The 18,159-nt window shown below is 38.9% G+C and overlaps 1 protein-coding gene across 1 annotated transcript in view; it reads right to left on the reverse strand.

Moving 5' to 3' along the window:
* The window catches only part of LOC126251833 (cyclic GMP-AMP synthase-like receptor), a 304,227-nt gene that overhangs the window by 209,922 nt on the left and 76,146 nt on the right, over nt 1-18,159 (reverse strand). The window contains exon 2 of the mRNA XM_049952498.1: nt 30-160. Coding sequence (XP_049808455.1) covers nt 30-140 — 111 coding nt within the window. The 5' untranslated portion in view covers nt 141-160. The remainder of the gene's footprint in view (nt 1-29; nt 161-18,159) is intronic.

An 18,159-nucleotide genomic window follows, 5' to 3' on the forward strand; every position in this document is an offset into this window, starting at 1 on the left:
AGTGATAGCAAAACACTTTGGAATAATACCTCTTTCAGATATTTATTGTATCTCTTCTTTTCTTCATCAGTAAGTGTCACAGTCCCTTTCAAAATTTTTTGTATTGAATCTTCCAAATTCTTGTATTTATAAGGGGCCATTCTAGAGATGGACCAATGACCTAAACAGAAGAAAAGAAATTATTACAGTATAGAAATTACCAACTACTCATCACAGTTTTGCACACACAAAACCTATCGCCAATTACATCCCAGTTCAAACACACAGCAATGTCACAATTAAGACAGTAAAAAAAATAAAGGTAAAGGTCATAGCTTAATCAATCTCTCTGTTTCTTTGAAAATTTGCTGAGACATCACACAAAATAAGCTATTACTCAACCTCACCATTCCTTTGGAATTACTTGCTATGACACATCACACAAAGCAATCAGGCTATGTCTGAACTGTTCAATAAATGGTTTAACAACCCCACTCCACAAAATTAATGAAAAACATAGTGATACAACAGGAACTATGACGTCCTATTTGCAGTAGTAAACGCTCATTCAAAGAAGCATGTAATCAGTCATCCTTCCCCAGTTCCAGTCTTAAAAGGAGTGGGGAGAAAACCTTATTATAAGGCTAATAAAATGTTATTTCTTCTATGCACCTTGCAGTCTGAGAATAAATAGAAAACACTTCACATTGGTGATACGACGTTAGTAAATGAATAACAATTTGGAAACACATGGAAGAACCAAATTCATTTCGCCTGATAATACAGTGTGGCTCCATGCACAAAAGGACTTGTAAATTTGAATAAGATAATGTTTACGATGTTCAGCTTCCAAAAAACTGGTGATCACAAACACATATTTCTTGGAAGCAAGACTGAATGAAGTCTCTCCTGTGAAAGGTTTGGTAATTACAGAAGAAAATAAACTAAAATGGTAAACAATTTATAGAATGCTGGCATGCCAACAAATAACTACTGTATGCAGTGTAACATTGCACAGTCCATCTGAGCAGAAATGAAATGGTCATATGTCATTGATGGCCGGTTCAGCTGCCGAGTTGCACGTTTTTTGAGTTGACACATCACTGGGCGACATGCATATCGATGATGATGAAATGGTGATGATGTTAACACAATGCCCAGTCCCCAAGCAGAGAAAATCTCTGACATCTTTGACATATCGAGGAATTGAACCCAGCCCCACTGTATGGCTATCTTATAAGCAGGCATCTGCTAAAAACATCAGTAGTCATACAAAAAGAAATTTTCAAACTTTATTAAGAACATTCTGAATAAGAACAAACAGGAACAGCAGAACTTCCTTCCATTAATTCATTCACACAACATTTTGCCACTTCACTCATGAAGGGCAACCCAGTTATACATTCATATGCAGAAGCAGCCACAGCAATGTACTTCAATTTAACTTAATCTCTGGCAGTCACTGTGATATTAACAGTTATATTACATACGAGAATCATCATTTTGTTGTTGAAAAATATTTAGTAACCAAACATTTAGCGAACTCAGTACTATTTGTGTATCACATTCACATGCACCTTCCATAAAATAAAAATCATAAGTCAGCCATTTCTGACTGAATAAAACAGTAAAAAGTAGTATACATGTAACTCCCTGTTGACAGTTATCACTAAATTATGTCTTGGCAAAAATGTTTCCACAATGGACAAATGTGGAAACTGCCACATAGAGGTAAGAAATGGCCAACTTATATTTTTTCACACATGATATTTTGAAGCAACCTACTGGGATGGAGATATGATTAGCTTCGGTAGTGCAGAAGTTGTCACTCTTTGAACTATATGGGTAAACTTTCTGTTGAATGTGCAAATGCAGAGTTTCAAGACTCACTCACCATAGTGGGGCAATTATGTATGGGTATGACTGATATTCCACTCCCCCACTTCGCATCACACATGGCATGACCTACGTGTAATGTTTTCATTTGTTTCTGATAAAGAGAGGTGTCGAATAAACTACAGGTATGGTTGCAACACTCAGTAAAGAAATTAAAAACAGCAGCACACACTACCAAAGGTAACAATAATAATACATTTGAACTTTTCAATCAAATCATAAGAATCTCGTCAGTTAAGAAACATGAGCTTCTCATAATACTACAGGACACTGGAAAACTTAAAAATATGTCTACAAATTAGCTATGCTTATAAACATTATTTGTAAGTCACAGAAAAAGAAGAAATGACTACATGCATAACGTGAGAAATGAAAACCAAAGTAATGGATCTAAATGAGTACTACATTGAATGGATCTTTAGAGAGCTGTAATTCAGTAATAAACCTGGTGACATACAAAATTTGGAGACATAATGACTGGCTAGCTCTTGTCATCACAGAGGGCAAAATGTACTGCTGATAGACACATAAAACAAAAAACTATCCTAGCTTTTGCAACTGTTATTTTCTTCCTCATGTGGTGAAGAGATATAGGTTGGGGAAGGTCAGAAAGGAGAGGCAGGTCAAGTAGACCCAAGAATTACAGTTATCACCTCTTATGAGAATAACAGGACTGGGTCAAATTCTTGTCTGGTCATACAAATTTAGATTTTCAGTGATTTTCCTACATCAATTAAACATTGTATTTCCTTTCCAGTCTGAACCTGTGCTCTGTCTCTGATGACCTCATCGGTAGCAGCGGATTAATCTGTAAGACATACATGAATAGGGAGATGCATTAGAGAGTAGGACATTAAAGACAGTTCAGTGGCAAGCACTGGGATACTTTCAGTCCAGAGGCAATAGGAGGATACATTGAGGAACAAAGGAGATGTGGAAAAAGGGAGAATGGGGTGCAGAGAGGGATGAATATAAAAAGGAGCACAAAAATAATTGAAAATTAAATAAATTAATAAAAATTATAAAATAAATACTTAAAATAAAAGGAGCAATTGTATGTTAATGGAGGTTTAGCCCAAAATGGTGCTCATATGCAGGGATATGTTGGAGTGGAAGTTCCCATCTCCACAGCTCTAGGATGCTAGTACCTGGTAGGAAAATTCGAATGGTCTATGTTATCTAGCAGGCACTCACATACCTTCAGACTTGCTGTAGAGTATGCTCAGCAATGGATACTGGGAGTCCAGAAAGCCAACACGTGGTCAGCCAGTTTAGTATTGGTCATTACCTGGTAGGAAAATTCGAATAGTCTATGTTATCTAGCAGGCACTCACATACCTTCAGACTTGCTGTGGAGTATGCTCAGCAATGGATACTGGGAGTCCAGAAAGCCAACACGTGGTCAGCCAGTTTAGTATTGGTCATTACTATATAGACCAACATGTTTAGAAAACATTTTAGTTAGTATATAACATGATTATATCACAAGTCCCTTTGTCTTTGTTGCTGTAGGATTTACAAGTGGTGGGCTGAAGTAAACGGTAGTGTGTTGGTGCATGGCACAGGTTTTGCAGTGAGAACAACTGCATAGGTAGGAACCTTGGAATGAGAATGGTTGTCTGAAAAAGTCATAGTTTAACAAGGCTGTTATGGAGGTTAGGAGAGGAATGGGAGGTGAAAGTGGTTGGTGTGGAGAGGATATCAGACAGGGATTATCTCAATTTGATAAAGCCTTGGTAGGGATTTCAAAAAGTAAATAATACATGTTGTCCCACACTAAGATCATTGCCTAACAAGGGTGCCAGAAGACAATATATGTTCATGTTTCATGAAGACACAGTCCTGCTGCTGTACTGATGACAGGTGTATTCACAGTGTGTGAGTGGAATGGCATGTCAACTGGAAACACACTCCAAAGTTGAAGTATGCAGTGCAGTATGATCTTGTGGGCAAAACGTCTAAATCTGATGGTACATGGATCAAATTCAATGTCCATCCAGCCAACATAAAACGGTTCCAAAAATTTGGCCAAGGAATCACAACACTGATGATGCCGAGCTGTCATACAGCATAGATCTTGAACTACATGGTTTCTATCTTTTCAGCAAGCTAAAGAACATCTTCGGAAAAAAAGATTTTTTCAATGATGAGGATGTTCACACATCAGTTCTCAAATACGCATGGAGCAAGGAGCAGATTCCTATCATCAAGAACTTGAACAACTGGTAAAACATTCTGGCCATCCCTTACAGACAGTGCCCATGTTGAAAAATAGTGACATGTGTGTGTCACTTTGACAAGTAGTGCTATAGTTAATAACAGTTATCTGACCTGCATTAATAATACGTAAATTACTTTTTGAAATGCCATTTTATATCAGGCCATTTGAGAAGTAAGTAGAACTTTGTGAAAAGGAGGGAGGGGCGGGAGGAGGGGGAATTCTGCCTAGTTTCTGGAAAGCAGTGTCGCTATTTGTAAGAAGACGAGAGAAAGATACTACCCAAGAGATTTATTTGTGGACAAGATATGTGAGGTTGTCGTGAGAGACAAAAGCCTCCTATGAGAAAAACAGCACTGCTTCAAATCCTTTCCCTAAATCACTTAAGGTAAATTCCAGGATAGTTCCTCTGAGGTTGTTCATGTTGATACGAGCGATTTGGTCATGAAGCAGCTATGTTTTTTGAGGATACAGAATCAGAATCAATTAAATTCACAAATTTTTTCAAACATTAGAGGTGCAAAATTTTCTATAAATGATTAGAGGTGCAAAATTTTCTATAAATGAGCAAGTGGATGGACAACTACTTTCATTATAATTTTAATAATAATTAAATTAGACAAGACTCTTATTAATATGTAGATAATATATTCCCTATATATTCAAATATTTGTTTTGTATTTCATTATTCATTTATGGTACTCCTTCAGCAGCATGCAGTGGATGGATTCTGACAGCAGAAATCCCTGCTTCACAGCAGGTCCTGCATGGAGCCACCAGTACCACACGGAGGACCAAGGAGAACCTCATAGTAGGTCATCACAATGTGCTTAGATTAAGATGAAGCAGAATGATACTGTCAAAAAGATATGTTCAATCTAAACCTTTTGGTTTAGCACAAGCTTAGCTGTTGATCAAACCAGATATCTGTACTCATTTATACAATAAAAGTCCCAGCCCAGAAGGGTGCTCATATGCAAGGATAGCTCTGGGATGCTAATACTTGGTAGCAGAATTCAAATAGTCTATGTTATCTAGCAGACACTCAGATCCCATGAGACTGAATGTAGAGTATGCTCAGCAATGGATACTGGGTGTCTACAAAGCAAACATGCATTTAGCCAGTTAAGCATTGAACATTAATATATAGAACAACATGCTTGGAAAACATTTAGTTGGTAGCCAACAGGCTCGATATCACATGTTTTTTGCTGTAGGATTTGAGAATGACAGAAGTTACCTGAAGCAAATAAATTCAGAAGATAAGAAAACACTAATTCATTATGATTAAAGGACAATTTTACTATTGAAAATGTTGAAAATCAAAACAGAGTAAGTTCAATTTTGATGCGTATTGACACAGTCACTTTTGACACTCCAGAGGAGAATAGACTTACTGAAAAGCAAATGTCCATCATTTTTGTTTTGAATATTCAGTACATGAATCACATTTCACATGGTGACTGTGGTGAGAAAGATTGAATCTATGAATATTTAAGGCTGAGCAATTGTGTAACATAAAAAAAAATGCAGAATTCTTATGATTTTTAATTTTATTATAAAACTGAAGATTGGATTAACTGTTTCCTTCTCAAAGTGAACTGTGTATGTGTATGAGTTATGTGTATTTAACATTTACAATGACCACAAATCAGCATTGAATGGAAGTCATATTGTAGTGTTTCGAGAATTTCTGTGTAAATTCTAGAATCAGCCATCTACCATGTCGAACACACGATATTTTAGAAGTGAGTGTGGGATGATAGAATCCTACCTACTGTGCATCACATGTTTGTGTGTGCAGGTTTGAAATTCAGTCATGAGAATAATGTAGACACGGCGGTCGAACGGTAACGACAAGTAATTGTCGGGCGATCCATGGAAGTTTTAGTGCAAGTGTACAGAAGAACCATGGAGCTTCTATGCTATTCTGTGCTAATTGTGTCAGTAGTGACCATTGTTATAGTAACAAAAACAGTTGAGAAGGTACTCTTGAGAAAAACTCTTGTCTTAGCGATGTTGAAGGGAAGATGTGTATTAAGATTCACCTTGAGAATGGACATGGTGTTAAGCCAACTTTCTCTTATATATATTTATATTGAAAGTACGAATTTGTTATTGCACATGGAGTCCAAATATACTGATGGTGTTGCCAAAAGAGCACAGTTTTAGAAGAGAAAGTTTTTTAAATCGTTGTCAAAAATGTTAGAATGTGGTGACCAGTGAAAGAGGACTGAAAATACAGGAATTCTAAGACCAAAAAACGAGGAAAGAAGCTATTGTATGTTGCCATAGCAACTAAACCAAATACGACAAAGAATCTACTACGAGATAACGGAACATGCTCAAGTATATAAAGGAACAAAATTTTGAATTGAGAAATAGAGAAGAAGATTCCATTGTGTTTCTCTAAGAAGAAATACGCCTACAACATTTTGATTAAGAAGATCCAGTGCAGGGAGTGTAGAGCTCTCATATACATCGTGGGGACGCAGACGTGGAAATCAACATCTGACGCCGCTGGCACCAGTTGCTGTTCACCAGTGCTGACCTGCCTCCACATCCGCTCACCGATGCAGTGAAAATTCTCCGCTGGGTGAGCATAAAACAAAACTTTATTGTTTTAGTACAAAGTGGTACAAACTGTTCAGTGTATTTTATTATTGTAGTTGCCATACTTAAAGTTAGTTAAATGCTTACAATAATATGGATAACGTACAACAAGTTGAGGAAAGTCAAGAATTGCCGAGATAGAAAATTTAATCAAAGCCCAAAGTGCAGCTTCAAGTGCTGAAAATGCAACTCTAGGTGAAAAAATAGACCCAGTACATTCTCAACTAAATAACCAAAGTGAAACCTTAAGTAGTCAAGCAGCAAATATAGATTTGTTAAATACCAAAGTCGACTCTCAAAGCAAAGAATTTCATAATCTATGCGAAGGCATGGACACTTTAAAGACTGAATTCAACACCTTAAATAGTAAGGTAGAGAATTTAAAATTAGATTTAAAGAATGAATTGACTAGTTCTTTGGCCATTCATGTAAATCAAATGTTTGCTGACTTTAGTCAGAAGCAGAATGATAATTTTCAGGTTAGAATTAGATACTGAAGACAAATTTAATAGTGTAGAATCAGAACTTAAAGAAAAGTTAGGATCCTTTGAAAATGTGTGCAATTTTAAATTTAATGCTGTAAAGCAAGGGTTGAGTACTTTGAAGGAGTGTGTCAATAAGCAGGATAATTTAATGCCAATAATTCATTTGCAAATTACAGGTGTTAATACATGAGCCCGCATCTCGTGGTCGTGCGGTAGCGTTCTCGCTTCCCACGCCCGGGTTCCCGGGTTTGATTCCCGGCGGGGTCAGGGATTTTCTCTGCCTCGTGATGGCTGGGTGTTGTGTGCTGTCCTTAGGTTAAGTTAGGTTTAAGTAGTTCTAAGTTCTAGGGGACTGATGACCATAGATGTTAAGTCCCATAGTGCTCAGAGCCATTTGAACCATTTTTGTTAATACATGAGTAGATAATGTGGAAAGGAACTTCAAACAGAAATTATCAAACTCTGATATCATAAGTGTAAGTAGTTCGGAGGAACAGGTTGAAGAAATTATAGATTGAAAAGTTATCAAGAGAGTAACATCCGGAAAAGTATCTCCTGTTTTATCTTCTGAACTTAATGATACCAGGAAAGGTATATATGACCTGTGGAAAGAATTCAAGCTTATCCATGATAAAGTAGACAAAAGGGTAACTTCACCTAATGTAGTATTAACTACTGAAGTGATGACTGATCTGCAATTGAGGGATAATTCAGGATTATCCAGGCAATTCCCTAAATTTAAGCCAGATGGGGATGTACATCCGACCCACTTTTTGAAATATTCAACCAAGCTTTGCCAAAGGATTGGGAAGATTCTAAAAGGATTGATTTTGCTGTGGGGTACCTTATAGGGAAGGCCTCAGAATGGGGAACCGTGAATATTGAGAATTTTTCTTCTTGGGAAGACTTCCAAAGGAAATTTAAAGAAAAATATTGATCTGCCAGTGCACAAGAAAAGTTAATATCAGATACATGGGATCCGGGCGGTGTCCTATATTCCCCCAGGGACATTAACATTCTGAGTTAACAAGTGGAGTGACGAACGTCGGATCCCGAGTTGTTTTCCGTGTTTCTTCCAAAATAGTTTTGCTGCAGTGAATTCCTTTAAAATCTTAAACTAGTCTGTCATCTATTCCTAACATTTTAAACTATGCTATAATCATAGTGCTTAAAAGACTGAATATGACTACAAGATAAAGAAAACTTAGAAGAATCACAGAATAAGAAAGAAAGTGATATCGACATAAAATAAAATGAATAGAGTATTATATTTACATGTAATATAATATGAGGTGAATAATTAAACAACTGTGATACCAAAGTGTATAATTTTTCTATTTTGTATAGAGTATTTTATACCTTTTATGAGATGTGATGTAAATGGGAGGGTTTGTATAGGTTTTGAAAGGGGTGCGCATTGTAAATAAAAGCATGGTTTATAAGAGTAAAGAAATCATGGCTAACACAAAATACACATCACACCTTTCAGAGAACCCTCGTAAACAAGTGTGCCTGATTCTTCACCATTTGCCGTTTCCATAGGGTTGCTAAGATTTCCTTCGGGACCTCAAGGGTCAGGGTGGGAATGTTCATTCTGTAGGAGACGATTCAACACCAAACCTCCTCTGGCATCTCACTCAAGTACCTGAGGGGTAGGGATCCTGGGGAAGGGGGGTGGGAAGGGTTTCCTGTCTTTGGGGCAATCTTCTTTCTCTTCTTAGAACTTAGCAGCCATATCTATTTTTTTCCCTTTCTTACTTCTCATTTGAGGATCCATCCAATTTTTCCCCCTCTTTCCATGTTTACAAACTTCTATCACTGAAGTCCTTCCTGGTTTTCGTGGTTTCTAGTAACCTGCATCTTGTCTTTAACCAAGAAGGCCGAAGAAACAGACTACATGAACACACATCCGCATACGCACAAAATTACATTTTGACACAAACATTGAAATTATAGACTAAAAAGCCTGTCATGATGTGAGAATTGTCAGGTGTTGTAGGAGAACCTCAAGTGACTGCTCATATCTTAATATCAAAGTAAAGTAAGAACAGAATAAAGAAACACTCAGCTAAAAATTGTTCTAGAGCGAAAAAGAGATTGTTGTTTAAGTGAAAGAAGTATGCACAAACATGAATAAGAAAAGTATGTTGTTATGATATGAAATGTTGTTATGAGTGATATTATTTATGTAATGATTGTGAATAAAATATTGTGTGTCCGATCTGAGGGAGGATATGTAGTGTTTCGAGAATTTCTGTGTAAATTCTAGAACCACTCAGCCTTCTACTTTCTCGAACACATGATATTTTAGAAGTGAGTGTGGGATGATAGAATCCTACCTTCACATGCTTGTGTGTGCAGGTTTGAAATTCAGTCACGAGAAGAATGTAGATGTGGCTGTCGAACAGCAACAAGTACTTGTCAGGCGGTCCATGAAAGTTTAAGTGAAAGTGTACGAAAGAACCATGGAGCTTCTATGCTATTCTGTGCTAATTGTATCAGTGACCATTGTTATAATAATGAGAACAATTGAGAAGGTACTCTTGAGAAAAGCTCTTGTCTTAGCCTTGTTGAAGGGAAGACATGTATTAAGGTTCATGCTGAGAATGGGCATGACGTTAAGCCAACTTTCTCTTATATGTATATTAGTTTGTTTCTGACGTTTGGAGACATGAGAGACTTACAAAACAGTATATGTTTATGTGAAGAGTAAGATTTGTAATATGTCTGAAGTTTAATATACATCACTAACTGAAGGAAATGAAAATTTTTATGTCCACTTATTTTTATAAGTAAAAAGCGTCTTAAGAAATTCCTGTACCTAGCAACATACCTGTAATTCAAAGAAGAAGAGAAAAGAGTTTGCAGCAGCAGGCTAGTTAGCAAAGGAGTTCGGCTGAACGTCTCAAGTAAGTCATCTCGTAAAAGAAGTGGAAGTTAGTATATTTACTTCACACTTAAATTGTTGTCCAAAGCCATTAGAATATTCACAGTTAATCAACACATCAAAAAGTTGTTAGAGAGTTAACCATAGATTATTACTAGCAATGTGTGTTGAATTCTGAAGTTAAAACAACTGTACCGTACAGTTTTGACTATCCAATACACAGCATTCCATTACTGGAAACAACTTTTATTAATATACAATCAATATCATTCCAGTTTGTCAAAAACAAGTGAACATTAACTAACAGAACTACAAGCTTAACTTAGGGTTGTACAAATATATTATGTAAAACCGTATAAAATTGCATTTGCCAATAATGTTTCATGTTATTTTTAAAACTGCTGCTAATTTAACATGCATAAAAGAATTCTAACAATAATTTGTAGTATTCATACAAGATACATTTCACTACACAATTGCTCTTTACTGCAAAAACATTATATGATTAAATATTGTTTATGTCTTTTCCAATGGCTTGCCACAGTTTTAACACTGGTTCCCATCAGATCACCAAAGTTAATCACTGTCAGGTTTTTATAGCACTTGAATGGCTGACTGTTCTGGTCTGCTGAGTACTGCTGGCAAGTGAGGTGCACCCAGCTCTTGCGAAGCCAATTGATGAGCCACTTGGTTGAGAAGCAGCAGCTCTTGTCACAAAAAATGACAACGAGTGGGAGAGCCATGTGCTGACCACACACCTCTCCATATCTGCACCCAGCAATGCCTTCCTGCTGAGGATGACACGGCAGTTGGTTGATACTGTTGCGTCTTTCCTATGCCTGTGCAAATGGAGTATAAGATGGAGTGTAATGTTTGTGCTCTTACTGCTTTGTATGAATTCATACCCAACAGTAAGGAGAAGTGGGCTCCAGAGTAGTGTGGCAACTGTTGTTGTAGGAATGCTGAACAGCAGCAGAAATGATAATTGAATAAGTTAACACAGTAAACAGAAGATTTACTTAACTTGTATTTCTTCAAACAAATGAAGACATCACAAATAATGCTGTAAGAAACAGAGTCCTGCTATTGCAACAACATGGAGCTAGAGCAGTGGTGAGGCAGCTTCTGCATAACATCCTGAAGCAAAGTGGTTCCAAACACGAGCAGGCTGAGCGGCTGCGACCGACTGTCCTATATTGCAGCAACAGATGGCGTTGGAAGTACGGAGGAGTTGGAGCTGTGTCTCAGTGGGCGTACATCGTTGGATCCACCATAGCCCGTGCAACAACTATCGGCATCTTATGTAAACTTAAATTCTGTTGGTATGACGCCCATTGGATGGTATCGACATGTGATACCACACTTATACTGACAACGTATTTTCATCATCTATTAATTTCGTAGTTATATTAGCCGTCTGATCTGAAATTACTCTTAAGCATGACTTGTTATAAATATTATGGTGAGTATTATAACACACGAATACATAAATAACATTGAATAACATCGAAAATTGTCTAATAGTATTGTTCGTAATATGCAATATTGTACCATGTACTGGAAAGTGTCGTCCCATTCTACCAAATTACAAACCCCCCCCCCCTCCAATTGTTGCACATAAGACTTATGTGTGAGAATCTGTCATGTCATGCACACATAGGCTTGAGACATTTGTTTCACAGTGTAAACATAATATATTTCTGGCTGTATAACATAAACAAATATTGAAAACTGTAATGCAAGTACCTACTACCTACGCAGAGTAAGTTAAAAAATTCTTTTGATCATAAAACTCTGTACTACCTACTCAGAGTAAGTTAGAAAAATTCCGTAAGAAGGATTTAATAACTTCCTGATGCGATCAAAATCCCTGTCCACATCATTTTTGTTTAACATACGGGAAGAAAAAGTAGTCGTTAGACGACAAATCAATTGAGTGCACGCTAGGAAACATAATCCTATGTTTTTCTCCATCAAAGAATCAGGAGACTAACGTGGTGTGTGATCACAAGGCTGGAATATCTATGGGCTGAGCATTCAGACGCGCAGGGCAGCATTTTTGTAGCCAACATACGTACATTGTCTCCCAAGTCGCGTGACTACGGAAAGGTGTAACGCTTGCCTATAAACACCTTGCAGATTATAATGTACTTACATAGTTAATACAAACATGTCCCGTTCAAATGTATGTTCGGTTTTGTACACGGCATTCATAAGCACTGTAACAATTTGCGTTCGAACAACATTTATTGAAGATGTTATCTGTTTTTACAAACACATTAAGTAACTTCTCTCATTCATGGACGAAAAATTATATCCTCCATACGACCATGGCAACGAATAACGTGGAGTCCTCGATGACACATTCACAAACATCTGGCGTGATGCTGTTAATAACCCTTTTACTTTCACCTTTCAATTGGTGCATTGTTTGTGGTTTGTTCACGTTCATTTTTGATTTCACAAATCCCCACACAAAAGTAATGAGTCTAAATAATTTTTTGAGGAAACTTTTCATTCACCAGAACAATCATTTTACGGGATGTGTGACATGTCGCACCATCTTGCTGAAACTAAAAGATTGTCATTTTCATCAATAATGGGAAAAAACAATCAGAAAGCATGTTTCGGTAACAGTCGCCATTCACTGTGACGGCATCCCCCTCATCATTACCAAAGAAGTATGGGCTGATCGCTCCTCCCACCTAGAACCCAAACCACAGAGTCGTGCATTGTGGATGCATCTCATCTGCCACAGTCACTCACGGATTTTCGTTACGCCAAATTCTTTAGTTCTGATTATTGATGTACCCACAGAGGTGGCGGTGCACCTCATCTGAGAAAATTATTCCTTCTGTGAGGTTCTCACTCTCCGCTTGTTGAGCCAAGACCCGTTGAGCAAATCAATGACTCTCTCCATGATCTGCACGCTTCAGCTCTTGTGTATGATGAATCTTGTGCTCAGGCATTTTCAGATCTTTTGAAAGGGTTTCATGCAATCAACTTGGTGATAAATTCAATTGTTGAGATCGTCGGCAAACCGATTTTCTGGGGTTATGGTCACATTGTCACGCACAACAGCAGGGTTTTCTTGTGTTCGAACAGTGCGCCGTCGTCCTATTTTCTTAATGCCTGAAGTAGAACCCGTGGTCTCAAACTTCCGGATCAAATTCTGAATTGATGTTTTGGTTAGAGCAGCAGTACGTTCGAGTGTCACACGCAGTTGACGAATAGTTGCCGTGGGACTTTCACTTGGATACGTTGCTCATTTGCCATCTGCTCCATGACAAAAATAAATATCAAACAACAACGCTTTCCATACAAAAGCTATCAGATTACTAATCGGAAGGATTGTAGATAACAAATATGTAAAAACCACGGCTGCCAACCATCACATGACAAAATGGCACAAAATTCAAATTCGTCCTTAATTCTCGGATGCCCGTTAAGATTTGTACAATGCTCTAAATCGGTATATCTTCGACACGTGCTTAGCTAGGGTATTGATTGTGATGTCACTGTGGTGAACTTGCAGAGCACTACTACAGTACATGCCACGTAACTTGGTGGGTGTGGCATGGATGCACACAAGCACGTACACGATACGTTACCTACTAACCAACAGCAGACAGTCAGCCTTAGTGTGCGCCCCGAGTTCATTTCGAACTACGTGGACCATGTTTGCCAGGCAATCTGATCAATATGAGTGGTGAAAGCAAATCTCACCGAGTATTACACAAGCATGTGAGAGCATTAGTGTTTCATGAGTATAAGTTCTGTAGATGGGAGTTGGCTGCAGCATCTACAACTGATCACAATGGGTCTTCCGGTGTTGCCAAGTGCCGAAAATGAACGACTGAGGCATGCAGTAACGGGTTGAAAATTGTTCAAAGGAGCGCAAGGGGTCCAATGCATCGGTTGAAGAGAACAAATCACCTATTTCTATGTCACCTGATAAGCGCCAAAATCTAGAGAAATTCGTAAGTGAGCCGACGATTTGAGCAAGATTGTATTACGGCGCAAAATATTTGATTTATATAGCAAAGGTGAATATCCTGCCGCAGATAAACTATGCTTCGACATGAAAGAAGCCGACAGTTTCAATGGCAGCAAATATACCATGCTTAGAATATTATGGGACCTGGGATTGAAATACAAACTGTAACTGAGTTTTCTCTTTTGATGCTAGTCAGTTGTCAGGATGAGCATTACTGTAAAGGGCATTTGATTCTAAAGCATTATGTCAGGATGAAAAACATTAAATAAATTACTTTTTCTCTCTTAACAAGATGTGAGCAGGGTGGGTTCTTCCTTGACTCGGTTATGAGGTAGAATGAAACAGCATTTTTACATAAGATAACTTTTATTGAAAGTTTTGTACAAGTGTTTCCTTACTGGATGTTCTGGCTGGGAGAGCGGCAGCTGTGTCGTTTGCGAAGCCTTCTGCTGTGGCAGCGGTGGCATCTGATTACGCGTGGCAGTATGTATCTCATGTCGCCGTCTCGCCCAGTTGACTGGAGACGCGCCTCGTGAGGTGGCCCATTTAATTATTGAGAACAAAGTCATGCATCAGATGGTGATACCTTGGATGTGGCGTCCCAGTGTTTCTCTTCTCTAAGCGGCCATGTGTGTCAGTGTTGTGCATCGGCCAGCGGAGCAGCGTGGCGAGGGAAGGCCAGCGTCCCGGACTCGAACAACGGGCTCCAGCTTGGCAGTCTTCGGCTGACAGATCTTCATCACCAGCTCACAGGTGACTGCTGATGTGAGGCCTTCTCCTTCCTGTCCTCATGAGTCACCCAGGTACATAAAAATCAGTCTTCGAATAACTTTTACTTCTGTCTTCTGGCGGTGAGGCTGCGGCTTGCTATTCCATCACAGCGGTGGACTTGGTGCTTCTGTGTACGATGTAGTCTCTTCCTGCATGACAGTCTTCAGCACCGAAACTGAACTGAAAAATACTACTCTCGGGCCCACTGCGTCTCGCGTATTTATTCACTTCAGTTCACTGGAGGTGAACGACTTCACGGTCATTGCCTCTTCTGTCACGTTGAAAAGCTTCTCGAAGAATCTTCTTAATATCGGTCATTGGCTCTTGGAATGTAGGCAAGGGCCTTTGATCACATGTGACAATTGAGAAACACGTGAGCCGGTCGGGCGATGCCCTGACGGCTGAATTGAAAGCTTCCGCTTATGTGGGGAAGCCGATGGCTTCGCCTGACATGCTGACTTCATGGTCATTGGCTCTTCTGTCACTGCTGCTCTCCCCACTATTTGCCAGTCTGTGCAAGAACTGTGTTCTTGAGAACAATGTACGAGACAAAACATGATGGAAAATCACGTATTTATTATCTTAATGAAACATACATGAACCAGAACCATTGAAGCCAACATGGTGGAAGATAAGTGAGAATGATAAAGGTCTGAAAGCTCCTGTGAGCAAAGGGAGACACCTTATTGTGCTCCCCGCTGGTTTTGCAGTGACAGGCTTTATACGAAAAGTAAATTAATATTTAAAGCATCAGAATCAAAGCATTCAGATGACTACCACTCTCAAATGGCTTACACTGTCTTCAAGTGGCGGTTTTGTACAATAGCTTCAGCCGTTCCTGGCGAAGAATTCTGTTACTTTCATGGACAATGCAAGCATGCACTCTGTGCAAGTGAATAATGCTCCTACTTTAGACATCTGAGAGGATGAAGTTATTTCATGATTGTCATCTGATGGACTTCCTCAAACTGCTTCATAATCCAGATATAGTTACTTGCGCTCGTAAATGCATACAAGCCTAAATACCGCACTTACGAGACAGATGAACTTGCAAAACTGCATGGTCACCGAGTAGTCAGGTTACTGCTGTATCACTGTCACTACAATCCTATTGAGCTCTTACGGGCGGAGGTTAAAAGCCCATATCACAGAAAGAAATAGCACCGTCCGGATTGCTGACGTCGAAAGACTCACACATGAAGGAGGGATCAGCGTTATCACCTCTGCAAGAGAAAACTGCATCAGACATTCAGAAACACGGCAGGAGAAAGATTTTAAAAAGGAAGTTGACAGAGTTTCGCTAATGGAGCGTTTCAAAATTAATCTTCACGATCCCAATTCGTCAAATCAGACAGCGAGGGTGAAGATGATTTTCTAGGGTTAACTATGTCAGTATTGCTTATTACCGCTCTTACATATTAAAAGTAGATCGTACAACATGTAACTTTAAACTAGATTTGCTTGGCTGGTAACGGAATTATAATAAGATTTTAATTCTTAATGCAGTTTCGTTGTGGATTTAGTTTAAAGCTTGTCTTCGTCTTCAACAACTCGCCCATTTTGATGTGAACGCCATTAAAATTTTGACTCTTAGCCATAAAAATATGTAAAATTTCTGTTTTTATTTGTGTTACTCATTCTGCAATGGTTTGAGGAGCGTGTGACTGAAGTCACGTTGATGTGTCTTGGCCATCAAATTCAGCCGCTATCGGGCGCCAGTTATGCACTCACAAACCAACCGCCCATGAATTACGAGAAATGTGTGACCTGTACGTAGGCAACTTTAGAAAAGTAAGTATTCTTTCATTCCATATGATATGTCAGTGATTAAATATTCTAATATCTGGCATGTTGAAAAGATTATCGGAATGTACCCTTGCATTCTCCAACATTAGCCCCAATAAACAGTTGTTTTATATCATGTATGGCAATAACTATGTACAATATCGACGACGATTATACACTATTTATTACTAACTACCTCAATAATGCTTCACATTTGCTAAACATGTATGGGAATTGCTTATACATTCTAAATTACTTCCCCCCCCCCTCTCTCTCACAAGAATATATGTGACAATTGCTATTAAATTGAAAATCACAAAATAGTAGAGTATATCGCCTCATCTGCCTCGAAAATATGCTCAAAACTATAGAAAATGCAAGTCAGAGAAAATTTCACGTTGAAAGGAATCCACGTCCAGTATCGACCGAATGCTTCACCCAGAGCAGCATCGAAAAGGAAGCGAAAAAAGGGCGCAAAGCAATTACGTAGCTGGCCCATCAGGTATATAGCAGGCAACATCAGTGTGTGGTGTCTCTGACACGAAGTGATACTTCCTCCATTATGTTCTTTTGCTTTTGCATTGTCTTTGTTCGCTCGCGCCATGTTCAACATCCACGTCTGTATTTGCTCTGTTCAGTGTGGAAATAAACGTTAATTCTTACTCTATAAGTGTGTTTTAAGGTTCTACGCCATATAATACCCACAGTGGAGACTCCGGCTTAAACGTTGTGCATTATGGAATTCTTTTGTGCTTACTTTCATCAGTTACGGACTACGTGTGTCAGCTCACATTGTCTTGAAAACAACGGATCCACCAGTGTCGTTTTGTGCAAGTGCGTCACACCATAGCAATTGTGCTTGCGTTATTTATAGTGTTCCTAATTGTGGAACACAATTCAGCAGTGAAGCTGCGTGCCATGGATTCGACAAATACGTGATACGTTTCCAAAGGTTGATGGCACCAGTTGCCTACGCACAGGTCACACATTTCTCGTAATTCGTGGGCGGTTGGTTTGTGAGTGCATAAATGGCGCCCGATAGCGGCTGAATTTGATGGCCAAGACATCAACGTGACTTCAGTCTCACGCTCCTCAAACCATTGCAGAATGATTCTGGGCATGTGACACTCACAGTTATCCTGCTGGAAGATGACATCGGTGTTGAGTAAGACATCAAGCAAAAGGGGTCACAAGTAGTCCCTAATGACATTCATGTAGTCCAAGCTATCATAATGCCTTCAATTATACCGTACATCCCATGGAAGCCCAGGTGAATGTCCTGCTAAACACATTACTGTTGCCATTAGCCTGTGTCCATAGCAGGTTGCTTGTTTTGAGTAGCCATTCGATTGGATGATGGCGTATCTGGACATGACCATCTACCCAGTCTAAAAATTAATGGGATTCATCTGACCAGGCGACACGATTCCATAGATATGCAGTCCAATCTTGATGATCCCATGCTCACTGTAATCGTAACTGACGATGTTGTTGGGTCAACATGGGAACACGTAGGGGTCCTCTGCTG

The sequence above is a fragment of the Schistocerca nitens genome, chromosome 4, assembly GCF_023898315.1.
Source record: "Schistocerca nitens isolate TAMUIC-IGC-003100 chromosome 4, iqSchNite1.1, whole genome shotgun sequence".
NCBI lineage: Eukaryota > Metazoa > Arthropoda > Insecta > Orthoptera > Acrididae > Schistocerca > Schistocerca nitens.